The sequence below is a fragment of the Triticum aestivum genome, chromosome 5A, assembly GCF_018294505.1.
Source record: "Triticum aestivum cultivar Chinese Spring chromosome 5A, IWGSC CS RefSeq v2.1, whole genome shotgun sequence".
Classification (NCBI taxonomy): Eukaryota; Viridiplantae; Streptophyta; class Magnoliopsida; order Poales; family Poaceae; genus Triticum; species Triticum aestivum.
The window spans coordinates 31,593,721-31,607,409 of NC_057806.1; the positions used below are offsets into that span (position 1 = coordinate 31,593,721).

A 13,689-nucleotide genomic window follows, 5' to 3' on the forward strand; every position below is an offset into this window, starting at 1 on the left:
TCATAAAATTGGGGTGCTGCTAGGTGTCCTTGAACTGAAGGGTTCGTGTCGGACACGGACATGCACTTCATTAGGTTAACTTGACAAGGCTATCAAAACGGTTTTGGGCCTTGCGGCAAAAGAGGTCAGAAGCCGGGGTATGAGATACCTACCCGACCGACAGGAGTTGTATAGAGATACGATTAGTAAGGAGTTGCTTACCGGATAGGCATGTTGTTTAGCAGTGATGCTAAAGCTAACTAGTCACATGTGCTAGTCGGATCCTGAATCACTGAGACTTTGCGGAGGGATGCTGACTTCAGTGGGAGTATTTCTGTTTAAGGCTAGAATTACTCTATATAAACACGTTGCTTAGTGATTGCATATTTTTCTATTGTAGATCAATGGCACCACCTGCTCAACCTAACTTTGTATTGAAATCAATTCTGGAAAAGGATAAACTGAATGGAACAAACTTTACTACCTAGTATAGAAATTTGAGAATTGTTCTCAAGCATGATAAAAAGGAACATGTTCTAGAGGATCCGCTTCCAGAGGAACCTGCCGATAATGCTAGTACCACAACCAAGAATGCCTACCAGAAACTCGTTGATGAATCAAACGAGATCAGCGGCCTCATGCTGGCTTGTATGGAGCCCGATTTGCAGCAGCATTTCGAAAATGTTGGGGCTTTCGATATGATCGAGAGTCTCAAGAGTATGTTTCAGGTGTAGGCTAGGACCGAAAGGTTCAACGTCTGGCGATTCTTGATGGATTGTAAGCTGAAGGAAGGTGATCCACTGAGCCCGTATGTGATCAAGATATCGGATATGTGCAAGCTTTGGATCGGTTGGGCTTCCTGCTCTTGGATGAGCTGGCTACTGATGCAGTTCTGGGTTCTCTTCCGCCCAGCTATGGGACGTTCATCTCGAACTATCATATGCATGGCATGGATAAGAATCTCACTGAATTGCATGGGATGCTCAAAGTGGCAGAGCAGGATATTAAGAAAGGAACGCATCAAGTGTTGATGGTGCAGAAATCGGCTAAGTTCAAGAAGAGTTGGTCCAAGAAAAAGGCTAAGGCAAAAGGCACGGAGACGGTAACCTCCGCCGCTGCGCCGAAGTCTGGACATGACTCAAAGGCCATTTGCTATCATTGCAAGGAAACTGGTCACTAGAAAAGAAACTGTAGCAAGTGGCTTGCAGAGCATGGCAAGAAGGCCGGGAATGCTACTTCAGGCAAAGGTACACTTGTTGCATATGTTATAGACATTTACCTTGCTGACATACCTAGCAGCTCTTGGATATTTGATACCGGATCAGTTGTTCACATTTGCAACTCGATGCAGGGGCTGGTAAGAACTAGGTGTGTGGCGCAAGGGGAGATTGACATCAGGGTCGACAACAACGCAAGAGTTGCTGCGTTGGAGGTCGACACGATGCAGCTCGAGCTTCCTTCTGAATTTATTTTGGAATTGAATAATTTTTATTACATTCCTGCACTTAGTCGGAACATTATTTCTGCCTCATGCTTGATGAGTCAGGGTTATGAATTCAATTTAAAGGAAAATGGTTGTTTGATTTATTTGAATGGTATGTTCCACGGCTATGCACCCATTGTTGATGATTTATTCATATTGAATCTAGAACATGAACCGGTCTATAATGTGAATGTCAAGAGGCATAAGCCTAATGAGATAAATCCGACATACTTCTGGCATTGCCGGCTTGGACACATTAGTCTGAAATGCATGAAGAAGCTCCATGATGATGGGCTCCTAACTTCGACCGGCTTTGGGTCGTTCGAGACATGCGAATCATGCTTGCTCGGCAAGATGACTAAGTCTCCTTTCACAAAGAGTTGTGACAGGGCATTCGAGCTGTTGAGGCTGGCTGCCGAGGAAGAATTACCATCGCTCGAGGCTGCAACAACTTCTCTGCCATCCAGTTGATCTCAATCTTGCCCGGCTTCATAGTCGAACCAGCGAACGAACCGGTGGTCCGACCGAGCCGACGCACACGTAAAATAAAATGATGAATAAAGAAAACTATACCTAAAAAGAATCACGTTTATGAGAGAGATAAATCAGTTCCATCCGCTATAATTCTCTTCCTCCCTTCTTTCCCAGATCTGCATACATCCATTTTACAAAATCCGCATATTAGCAAGTCAAAATCAGAGAGTAAGTGAGAAGCAAAGAGAGGAGCAGCCAATTCCTAACCTTCTACTTTACACTTCGTCGACCAGGTAAAACCTATAACAATCACACAGTAGATGGATGAAGTCAATCATGCTTGCAGACAAGGAACATTTGGCATCTCAAAAGAAACAAATCTAAAATTATTGATGGATATTTCATCAAACCCTAAATAATCTTTAGCGTTGCGAGACCACCGAAACTTGGATCGACCACCCTGCAACGAGCACCACCACCATGCACGCGCTCATGGTGGAGCAGATTCTGCACAACCATGATCGCTATGACAATGACCGGCAAGGATGGGACGTGCATGCGACGAGTATTATATTATGGTGGATCCGAAGCTGTGTGCGCTCATGGTGGATCCGAAGCTGTGTGCGCGCCCATGTTGGGATGGGTTATGCACGACCCAGATCACATGCATGCCCGCCACCGCTACGGTCACATACTATGATTGTTCGATGTCAACAAGAAGAACATTGGCATAAAACAAACCATGGACATGAGTTTAAAATGTAAAAAGAAGGTGATGCAATCTTCTATTTTTTTATCGTTTGAAGTCACCCCTAGAAATTATATTATGGTGAAATTGGACGATGCTTTCAGTAAGCTTCTTAGTTTTTCGTTCTGACTAGTCTTATTGAAGCTCAAATCATGTTTTGTCCTCGTGACTGTAGATTTTGTAGTAATAAACCTACTCATGCTCTTGAGTCTTCTGATGTTGTCGTCGTCCAAGGAAGCCAGGCTATGTGGTTGATGAACATACGAGATTTTGTAGCCTATTCGGTGATCGGTGATTTTAGCCATGTCTTAATGTGGTGTATTTTTTTTGCGGGTGGTCTTAATGTGGTGTATGGTAAGAATTTTCTTCAATGTTTTTGGTGTCTAAACTAAGATTCCGGAGTGTTTGGCCACTGTTCCTAATTGTTGAAACTGGATTATGGTAGGGAGTGTGCATCCGATGAGATGAGATCCTATATATGACATGGGAAATATATGGTATTACTATACAGAACATAAAGGCGAAGATTGCAAAACATAACTGCCTGTAAAAGCGTACTCATGTGCTAAAATAATGCGGTGGATGAGTAGGGCACCTTCGTGTCACACACACTCAATCGATAAATACATTGCCATTTAGAGCCTCTCGGTGTCGATTCCTATTTCCTCTAGCAACGATGATCGAAGACCGTCTATAAATTCAATGATTATAAAGTGTATGCCATGTTTTATGTAAATTGTGTAGGCATAATAAGTATCACAAATTATTCTACAATGAAAATGAGTGATCGGTCGAAATAGTTTTATGTCCCTGACCTCCTCTACTAGAGGCAGCGGCAATTGGGCCGGATGGGGAGAGAGCTCAGCGATCTTGCGTGCGTGGGGTACGGGCACAATTGCCACTGGGCGGGGTCCCTCTACGAGCCGAGAGTCTCTCTGCTCATTTTCGAATAAACTACCCCCTCCGATCAATGTTCTTGTCGCGGTCATAGTATAACACATTGTACAAAAGTTGTCCTAAGACCGCAACAACTAACATGAATCGAAGGAAGTACAGCTGATCTTGTAAAAGAAAAATTACACTGGCTGCCGAGGAAGAATTACCATCGCTCGAGGCTGCAACAACTTCTCTGCCGTCCGAGTTTGATCTCAATCTTGCCCGGCTTCACAGTTGAACCTGAACCTGCGAACGAACCGGTGGTCCGACCGAGCCGAGGCGCACACCGGTTCGGCCAGGTCCGCTCCACACGCGAGCCAGACGCGGCGTCTTGCCCGCCCCGTCTCGCCCAAACGATCCTGTCCGTCCATTCCGATCGGACGGCCGCTCGGCGACTAGAAGAACCCCCACCGCCGACCGCAGCCAAACCCTTCCTCCGCTTCCGCCTCGTCCCGTCTCCCTCCCTCCCCTCCCTCGGCGGCCGCCGCCGCCCCCATCGCGGCGAGTCCCCTCGCCCGCAGCCGACCTAAGGTTTGCCTCCCCCCTTCTGTTCTATCGATTGGAGTCCGCTCCCCCCTCTTTCTGACCCGCGGACGGTGTTCGTTTGCTCATCCGTCGATCAGCTGCTGCCGCCGCGTGCGCCCGGGGTCACCGAGGAGGCGGCGCCATGAGGTTGGAGAAGTGCTGGTTCTGCTCCTCCACCGTCTACCCCGGCCACGGCATCCAGTTCGTCCGCAACGACGCCAAGGTATCCACCTATCAATATCTGTTATTTCTGTCAGTAGCCTGTGCCTGTGGTGCCGTCCGTCCGTCCGTCCGTCCATGTGGTTGTGGTATCGGCATATGTTTGGGCGCCATGGTATTTTCGTGTATTATTAAGAACCTGGCGGCGAGGAATATTCGCACGGCATGAAAAAGTGAAAATAGGGCATTGTTTATGCGGTTCGGTTCATTGAAAGTATGTTTAGCTTCACTTCTGCTTGTATTTTTGTCACACCTGTAGTAGCCATACGAATTTTTTCAGAGAGAATCGATTTAACATGGGAGAAAGAAAGTGCACAGAATTGAAAAAAAGGTGAAAATAGAGCAATTCTCCTGTGATTCGGTTCGTAAGTAATCTGTCTAGCTTCACTTGTGCTTGTATTTGGATTTGGCTGCACACCTGTAGCCTTATCAAAAGCTGAAGATGCAACAATTCTTGCGGGGTTCCTGCCTTGGAAGTAGCTTGTGTAGCTTCACTTCTGCCTGTATCTGGATTTGGTTGGGGGCATGGCATGTAACCAGGTCTTACATCTAATTTCTTAGGTCTTTCTCGTCGTATCAAGAACCTGATGGTGAACAGCTATGGTTCTCCCTCTGTAAGGAAATATAAGAGCGTTTATATTTCTTTACAGAGGGAGTACTTTGTTTCTGTACCTATGCCTTGCATCGCCTCTGATTTTTTTTAGAGAGATTAACATGGGAGAAAGCACACCGTATGAAAAAGTGAATGTAGAGCAATTGTATGGGATTCAATTCATAAATATAAACCGTTTAGCTTCACCTCTGCTTGTATTTGGTTCTGGCTGGACACCTGTAGCCTTACGAAAAGCTGAATATACAATAATTCTTGTGCCGTTCCTGCCTTGGTAGTAGCTTTTGTAGCTTCACTTCTGCCTCTGTGTGGATTTGGTTGATGGCATAGCATGTAACCAGGTCTTGCCTCTGCTTTGTTAGATCTTTCGGTTCTGCCGATCAAAATGCCACAAGAACTTCAAGATGAAGAGGAACCCTCGCAAGGTTAAGTGGACCAAGGCGTACAGGCGCCTGCGTGGAAAGGACATGACACAGGTAACGAGCTTTGCTATCTTCTATCAGTTTGTCTAATTCACATCTAGATGTTTTTTAAGGATGTCACATCTAACCTCCCACAAGTATATAATGCATCAACAAGAAACAAAAAAAACTAGGACAAAAAAAAATAGACCACAAACAGAGTGAAAATCAGCTTAGATGTGACATAACTATGTCACATCTAGATGTGTCCTAGACAGACCCATCTTCTATATCCTGCCAGTAGCTAGATGGTGATGTGTGGGTCATAATCGAATCATTGTTTGAATCTTCCAGGATGCCACGTTTGAGTTCGAGAGGAAGAGGAACAGGCCGGAGCGCTACGACCGTAACGTCACTGAGCAGACTCTGAAGGCCATCCCGCTTATCACGAAGATCAGACATGAACGGCAGAAGAAACACATTACAGAGAGGTCGGTTGCTGTACCTTGATTATTCATTTTCTGCTTATTCTGGGAGTGGTTTCTTCGTCTAACACACACTGTTTTTCTCCTATAACAGACAGAAGGCTGGTAAGAGCATGGTGCGAAAGAGCGACGCCAAGGAGCTGGATCAGGATATCGGCATGGTTCCCAAGAAGGAGACCGAGAACTATGTAGCCAAGCAGAAGGTTCTAGTTTCTCAGCTGAAGACCGAAGAGAATCTTATGGAAGAGTAATGGAACCAAACAGTTTTGTGTGTGGGCGCATGTGATCCTTTTCTATATATGGAGTACTTTGTGTTTCATCAGATTGTAGACGACAGTGAACATTTGTTTTCTACTTACTATGAGCAAGTTATGCATGTGATGTTATTGCGTGGACGATGCTCTCCTGCCGTTTAATAGTATCATGAAATTAACCAGTCATTGTTATTTTGTGTTCATTTTTGTTTAGTAGTTAACCAGTCATTGTTATTTTGTGTTCATTTTTGTTTAGTAGTGTGTGCACTGTACTTTCGGTACTTGTGGTTTTGAGCAAACCCTGGGTTTCTCTGAATGGTGGTTTGAAATCTTGGTTCAAAATTCTGTGGCTATCGCAGGTTTCAAGCATGGTGAGTGTAAGCATATTACCAGAGATATGCCTATAGGTGCAAATTGTAGGGTTGACAGTGATTGAGCATATCAGCAAGCACAGACGGGCATGTATTTGAGAGTTATCTTAAAACTACCACTCTGTATCTTCGAGTCATCTTCAGATTTTCTTGCTATTCCTTAGACCTTGAAACCATTCCTTCGGTTACATGCTGACTAGGCGATGTCCTACATTTTGTCCAATTTTGTTGGGAGGTTATCAATCCTTTTCCTTTGTTTCAGAAATATATATCATCAGTCCCTGGTAGATTGGCAGCTTTGGCACATTATCTTGCCTGGTATCCTGGTTGCTTCCCCAGTGAGCTTTTCACTTCAGTTCTCATTTCTCAGCTTCCTGAACGGCTGCACTTGTCTTTCTGTCATAATCAGTTTTTGCATTGTTGTAAGTTTGTGACTGTTTATACCCATCAGAAATATTATCATCAGTTCCTGATGATGATGCAAATACTATATTTAATCACATAAAGAAAGCAACAAAGGAGACAAGGGCCAACTGGGACGAAAATCCATCTCTGCAGCCGCGCTCACGAAAAAAAAATCAAGACATACACTAGATTTTTTTTTAAAAAAAATCCAATTTCTTTTTGTGCGTTACAAAATTTGATGCATGAGGTTCACTCCAATTTTCAAATCATACATCTGAACAGCTCTCGGCAAAAAAGACAAATTGGGGGTCTGCAAAAAAGTTTGTTGTTCATGTACTGATGTCCAAATGATTTGAAATGGAGCGGGCCTCACGCATCAAAGTTTCTACCGCACAAAAAAATGGTTTTCTATTTTCTTTTGAATTTTTTATGATTTTTTTCTAACCGGGTGCAGATGAGCCTAGGCACCGAAACGCCGCATCCCAACTGGAAATATTACTGTGTACTTCTCAAACTGTACACACACTGCCATTGAGGATTTTATTGCCATTCATTTGTGGGCCTTTTGGACAAGGCCCAAGACGATGGGCCTGGGCCGCAGCAGCCCGCGCGACGCTCGCTCGCAGAAGGATCCTCTGTGTGTTGTATTCCCTCTCCCCCCACCACCGGCGCCGCCGCCCGACTCCGCCGAGCTCATTTCCCTCACCCCCTATCTATCTTCGTCGCCGCCGCCGGCGCCGCCGGGACGCCGTACCCCGCCTCCCTGGACCCGATAGCTCCTCGCGTCCACTTCGTTCGACGAGGTTGGTTGGTCGGGCCCGAGGGATCTCTCAGGGCTCCGTAGGGTTCGCGTTCTTCTTGCCGTTTTGTGCGCGGCCGCGGCGTCGGCTCTAACCTCGCTCCGGGATTTCTCGTTTGCAGGAAATTCTTTGGGTGACTGCAGGAGATGGCGGCGTTCCTGAGGTCAAAGTGCTCGTCAGGTATACAATTTTTTCTCACTCGCATCACACTTTTCATCCCATGTATGGATAAGTCCTTGGGCAGTGAGAATTTTTCTTTCTATGACCCCCACTCGAGAGGTAGCAGCAGTAAAAAAGAATCACCAGTTCATATGAAGGATGCATGTTTCACCCGCTGTCATGTTGAAACCCCTGTGCCTATCGTCTTGCCTGATGAATCAGCTAAAGGACATATCTGTATCATTTTAAGTTCTTAACCTTGGACAAAATATCATGACTATGGTTCACATTGTTTGTTTGCTGGGTTAACAACCTTTGTACCGATAGGACGTGGCCAGGTGGATTGCGATTGGTTTCCTAATTCCTATCAATTAATTTGCTCACGGAACTAGAATAGCTGGTTCCTTAAGATGCGGCCGATTTACTCGCTGTGAGAAAAGATATCTTGGAAGCCTGTATCTAGTTGAAACCTTGTGCGCCCTTGATTCCTTTCAAATATGTCTTGCTATTAATTTGTTTTTTTTGGGCCTACCATGCTGCAATGTGATGCTCAGGCAATTGATTTACATCATGTAAATGCTTATTGATCCATGCAGTTGGGCGTACGTTGATGGGAAGCGTTGGAAACAATCTGTATGGGGGTATCAATTCGTCTGCTGAAACAGTGACAAGACCATCTCACTGTGACGCTATCAGCCAGGTACTACTGCTCTGTTCAAGTGTATATGTTTCATTTATCTCAACACATCCTCAAACTTTCTTCTCTTCTGATATTTTTCGTTAGCCAGAGAATTAAGACAGTATTCCTGTAAGAGATTTGTCAGCTTCTTATAGTGTGTTAGCGACTCAAAAGTTCCAAAGTGTCGACTGTTTGTCCCCCAATGACATACATGGCCCAGCTTGGTATTTAATTATGAAGTCGTTTGCTTGATATAGTTCAATAGCTTGTGTTTATAGTTGCTGTCAAGATCTGTGTCTTTCTGTCGATGCCAGCAATGCCATAAGGATTATAAACTAGATTCCTTTGACATACTGGACTCCATTTTCCATGGTTTCATTTATGAGGCAGTATTTTATTTACTCTTCAGTCTTCATGAGCATTTTTCTTATTATTTTCGGTTTTCTCAGAACCATCATAGAGATTAAGTGAATTACTTTTCTGAAAAAAAGAAAGAGAACCGTGTGACCTCGTGTGTGGTGCAAAAGCAATCAGTATTATTGCTAGAGTATGTAGTTCTCTTGAAGTGCTTCTTGCTTTAAGCATGTATGCTTTCCAAGAGGTGAACTGTGTCCTCGTTCTGGTTTCAGCAAATCAGGACATTCATCCAGATGAGAACCAACCTCAAGGTGGTAGACAACTCTGGAGCCAAGCGGGTCATGTGCATACAGTCCTTGAGGGGGAAGAAAGGAGCTAGGCTTGGGGACATGATAATTGGTTCTGTGAAGGAAGCGCAACCTCGCGGCAAGGTCAAGAAAGGTGATGTGGTCTACGGTGTGGTTGTCCGTGCCGCTATGAAGAAAGGACGCAGTGACGGCAGCGAGGTCCAGTTTGATGACAACGCTATCGTCATCGTGAACAACAAAGGCGAGCTGATTGGCACTCGCGTCTTCGGTCCTGTTCCTCATGAGCTCAGGAAGAAGAAGCATCTCAAGATCTTGGCGTTGGCTGAACACATAGTTTGAGACCTTACCCTGCTTAGTCATATCTCTTTTATTTCCACATGGAGCGGAATTAACATTGCTCCAGAGATATTTTGGTTGCCCCTGCTGCCATTCCACCTTTCCTTTGGTAATTTGTGTTTGGAAGAATGATGTACCCTAAAAGGAGAATGTGTACCAAACTATAGGGAGCCCTCGGCAGATCAAGTTTTGTAGCACATTTAATCTGAATGTTTTGCTGCAACGGCGAAAATATGTTCCTTATTTGCTCTGTTTTACCTGGATCATCACGCGCTGCCTGTAATTTTCTGCTTATTGATTTAGTACATTTACAGAGTGTCCTATCATTACATTCCTGGAACATGAGGAGGACAGACTTCCATTTTCACAACATATAACATTTGCTCCCTGCTTCACGATATATTTCTTGAATCCAATTTTAGCAGATATTAGGTCCTCACTTGTCACCTTTTTCAGCCGTTGTGTCATTCGGTGTCTATCATCTTTCCCGATGAACTAAAATGTCGAGCAATTGATGTGCAGCCGTGATCGGCACATAACTGTATCATCTTTAACCTTGGACAAAAAAACCATCACAACATGATCATGGAGGATGAGGGTGAATATGCTGCCGGAGATCTGAAATTTGAGAACATGGGTGATCCTATCCAACCTGCAAATCAGAATCTGGCCATATTTGATGATTTGTCCAAATACACCAACAAATTCAGCATCGACCAACTCATGAGCGGCTTAAGGAGATGATAGTGTGTTCATTTGGAGTTGGACTGTATTTGTCCAAATACATTACAATTCGAGGAATTGTAATGTATTTGGACAAACACAGTTCATATGAGCAACTCAATCAGATGCCGAATTTGCTGGTGGAGTTGGAGATGCCCTAACACAATTCATAGTGAATCTGTTTGTCTTCACAGTTGAACCAGCGAACGAACTAGTGGTCCAACTGAGCCGAGACGCTCACCGGTTCGGTCAGGTCCGCTCCTCCTAACCACGAGCTAGAGGCGGTGTCTTGCCTGACCCGTCTCGCCCATACGATCCTGTCCATCCATTTCGATCGGGCGGCCACCCTCTGACTAAAAGAACCCCAACTGTCGAAGATATCCCCAACACCTTGAATCGTTTGGCCTATGACTTTATTTATAGAGTAGGACGGAAGCCTGTATTAAGAAAGTAAGACAAAATTCAATGACAAAGCCATAGTCACCACGTGGTCCGACTAGCACTCGTCTCTTTGGCCAAGTTCCCCATGAGCTCAAGACGAAGAAGCATATGAAGATCTTTGTGTTGGCTGAGCACATTGTTTGCGACATCATCATGCTTAGTCATATCTCACAATTATTTCCCTGGAACGGAACAAAAATGTTGGGTCATTTGTCATTTCCAAGATTGCTCCGAGGAAGTTTTGGTTGCCCTTTTGTTGTTAATGTATTTCCCTTTTGCTTCTGTAATTTGTTATTGGATGGATGCACTCTAACAAGAGAATATGTACCCCGACAAAATTGAAATTTGTATCGCATTTAATGTGAATGTTTTGTTGGAATGGAGGAAATATATTCCTTATTTGCTCTCTTTTACCTGGATCATCATGATGTGATGTCTGTAATTTTCTGGCCACACAATGCTGAGTTCATATCTGAGTTCATACATTTACATGATATCCTATCATTACCTTCTGGATACATGCAGAGGATATTTTCGAAACCCAATTTTAGAAGATATTAGATTCTCCCTTTGCGCCTTAACCGCATTGAAAGATTTTGGGAGGGAGGCATGCAGAATTGTAGAGAGTTTCTTGCCAACTTTGGTTGGTCAGGATTAGGCTTTTCCCTCCTATAACTAAGGGTATCCGTTGGAGTATTCATCTCGTTTCTCTCCTCTCATTTCCGCTCTCTCCTCATTGATGGCTACACAATCTTGTGGGTAAGCAAGACAAGAATTTGATTGGGGTGGCGGTGAGCGATTTGGCCCCATGGATCCGGAGGTGTGGACGCCGCGATCGGGAGGGCGGTCGAAGCCGACAAGCCGGAGCAGCAGCACCGGGAGCGGTGGGAGCCCAGGGTGTGGGAGCAACATCGAGTACACGAGCCTACGCGACATGATGTTGGAAGGAGGCGGTGGCGGTGGCGGCGGCGGGGAGAACCATGGCAGTGGCGGCTGTGCGTTCCGCGCGGGGAGCTGGAGGGACTGCAACAACGACAATATCCATGAGTTCGACGCATCCAACATCGGTATCCGAAACCAGCTGCTGAAGCACGCGGCCTCAGCGTACCTACAGTCGGCGGTGGTGGTGGGTGGCAGCGGCGGCGGGGCGCGTGAGGGCCAGGGGTGCTGCCTGGTACGCCTTTGGCACCGCATTAGCGGCGGGCGTGGGCGCGGGCATGTGCTAGAGGAGGCGTGCTCATGGCAGGGGTGCGTCGATGACCCCGCCGAGATCTGCGCCGCTTTCGTCACCCAGTCCGCTCGTCGTGTCGCCGCCTTCTTCGCGGGCATATGGACCTAGCTTAGCTAGTCATAGCATCGGCAGCCATCGGTAGGCCATTTATTGGTTGTGGTGCTTCAATCATTGTTATTGTTGTTGTTGTTGTTGTTGTATCTATATTGTGAGGTATATGCTGGCCTGGCTAAGGGGTTCTCTTGCCATGCTTGTTTAGTCAGAATCTTCAATAGTATTATGTCAAGCATATCTTTGGAGTCGTCGCAACAGTGCTTTGTGATATGAGGAACGGGTAGCAGACATTTGTTGTTGAATACTAGTCGTTGCATAAAGAGAGATGGCCACTGAAAATCTCACATGCTTCTTTCGTTCATAGGGGAAAATGGAGGGAACATGTAGAAATAGAAAAGTTTCTTTTGGCAACATTATTCATCGATGTAATTTACAGGAATGGGGCAAAAATAAAAAAATAGAGAAAAAATGTTTGATCTTAGGGCCTGTTCGGCAACTCCCCAGCTCCTGGCTTTGCCGAACCCGCTGGTGGAGCTGGGCGGAACGGTTGGACTCCGCGAAGCTAGCTTCCAAGATCTGGGGCTGGTCGTAGTACAAAAACCTGGAGCTGGTGTTTCGCCGATCTCAGAAATTGGAAAACGAGGAGTTCAGGCTATTTATGGAGAGTTGCCACCGCCAAGTCAAAGAAAACGATTCGTTCGAGTGGAAAACAGAAGGAGCTTGTCGCTTCCCTCCCTACCAGGCTGGAATGGAGCTTAATGGGCTAGGCAGCTAGCGGCCCAAGACTAGCGATTGGGATTCATGGAGTTCGGTTGCCGAACAGTTTTTCCGATCTGAGATTTTTGTCAAGAAGCTGGAAGCTAGATCGAGAAGCCGGATTTGAGGATTTACTGGAGTTGGGCAGTTGCCGAACAGGCCCTTAGTATCAAAGGAAAAACACAACAAAAAAAATTACAACTCATCCTACCTCCTTTTAGATTTCCTACACAAGAACGGAAATGGGGTCTTCAACGACTTAAACGTAACAACATCTTAATTATACTTTGCATGTGGATTTTAACTTGATCATGTTATTAGGATTCCGGTGTTTTTCTGTTACTATGAACTTAAACACTTATGTTTTCAAAATTTATGTTTCTCTATTCCGGCGTTTGTAATTTTCTATGTGTACCATTTCTTTGTTTTGCAGATATAGTACTATCATACTTCACTGTTTTTTCCTGTTCCTCTGTTTTAAAAATACTGTGAACTAAAGAGTTGCTTAATAATACTTTGAAATGTATAGGATCGTAAAACTATACTCCACATGAACAACAAAGGAGTAGAGTGCAAAATAATGCTTTGAAGGAATAGTTTTAAGGATCCTAATCATTAAAAACTATGCGGGAAAAACCGCTAATTGTAACGACTATGGATGCGGAGGTGTGGACGCCGTGGTCGGATGGGCAGTCAAAGACGACGAGTCGGAGCAGTAGCATTGGGAGCACGGGGAGCATGAGCGACATCAAACACACGAATCTCTGTGTAATGAAGTTGGAAGTAGGCGGTGGCAGCGAGAACGACGACGATGGGGGAGTTGGCAGGAGTGCAACACTACAACATCGATAGTATTCATCAATTCGACACGTCCAACATCGGCATCCGGTACCAACGGCTGAAGCATGTGGCCTCGGCATTCCTACAATCAGCGATAGTGGCTGCCGGAGCTCCA

At 45.2% G+C, this 13,689-nt stretch overlaps 2 protein-coding genes across 2 annotated transcripts; both read left to right on the forward strand.

Annotated features, from left to right (window-relative positions):
• Window positions 1–3,937: 3,937 nt before the first annotated feature.
• LOC123102119 (probable ribosome biogenesis protein RLP24) lies at window positions 3,938–6,317 on the forward strand. The gene is made up of 5 exons (XM_044523400.1): window positions 3,938–4,151; window positions 4,244–4,368; window positions 5,337–5,450; window positions 5,730–5,866; window positions 5,955–6,317. Exons 2-5 carry the CDS (start codon window positions 4,288–4,290, stop codon window positions 6,109–6,111), a joined length of 489 nt encoding a protein of 162 aa, XP_044379335.1. The 5' UTR covers window positions 3,938–4,151; window positions 4,244–4,287; the 3' UTR covers window positions 6,112–6,317.
• Window positions 6,318–7,482: 1,165 nt separating this feature from the next.
• On the forward strand, window positions 7,483–9,772 carry LOC123102118 (50S ribosomal protein HLP, mitochondrial). The gene is made up of 4 exons (XM_044523399.1): window positions 7,483–7,693; window positions 7,812–7,870; window positions 8,446–8,549; window positions 9,158–9,772. The coding sequence occupies exons 2-4, from the start codon at window positions 7,837–7,839 to the stop codon at window positions 9,530–9,532; spliced, it is 513 nt and encodes a 170-aa protein (XP_044379334.1). The 5' UTR covers window positions 7,483–7,693; window positions 7,812–7,836; the 3' UTR covers window positions 9,533–9,772.
• Window positions 9,773–13,689: the final 3,917 nt, after the last annotated feature.

Coding starts and splice junctions, on each gene's coding strand:
- LOC123102119 (XM_044523400.1), top strand. CDS start 4,288: ATGAGGTTGGAGAAGTGCTGGTTCTGCTCCTCCACCGTCTACCCCGGC. Junction 4,369..5,336: donor TCGTCCGCAACGACGCCAAG/GTATCCACCTAT, acceptor CTGCTTTGTTAG/ATCTTTCGGTTCTGCCGATC. Junction 5,867..5,954: donor AAGAAACACATTACAGAGAG/GTCGGTTGCTGT, acceptor CTCCTATAACAG/ACAGAAGGCTGGTAAGAGCA.
- LOC123102118 (XM_044523399.1), top strand. CDS start 7,837: ATGGCGGCGTTCCTGAGGTCAAAGTGCTCGTCAG. Junction 7,871..8,445: donor GAGGTCAAAGTGCTCGTCAG/GTATACAATTTT, acceptor TGATCCATGCAG/TTGGGCGTACGTTGATGGGA. Junction 8,550..9,157: donor ACTGTGACGCTATCAGCCAG/GTACTACTGCTC, acceptor TTCTGGTTTCAG/CAAATCAGGACATTCATCCA.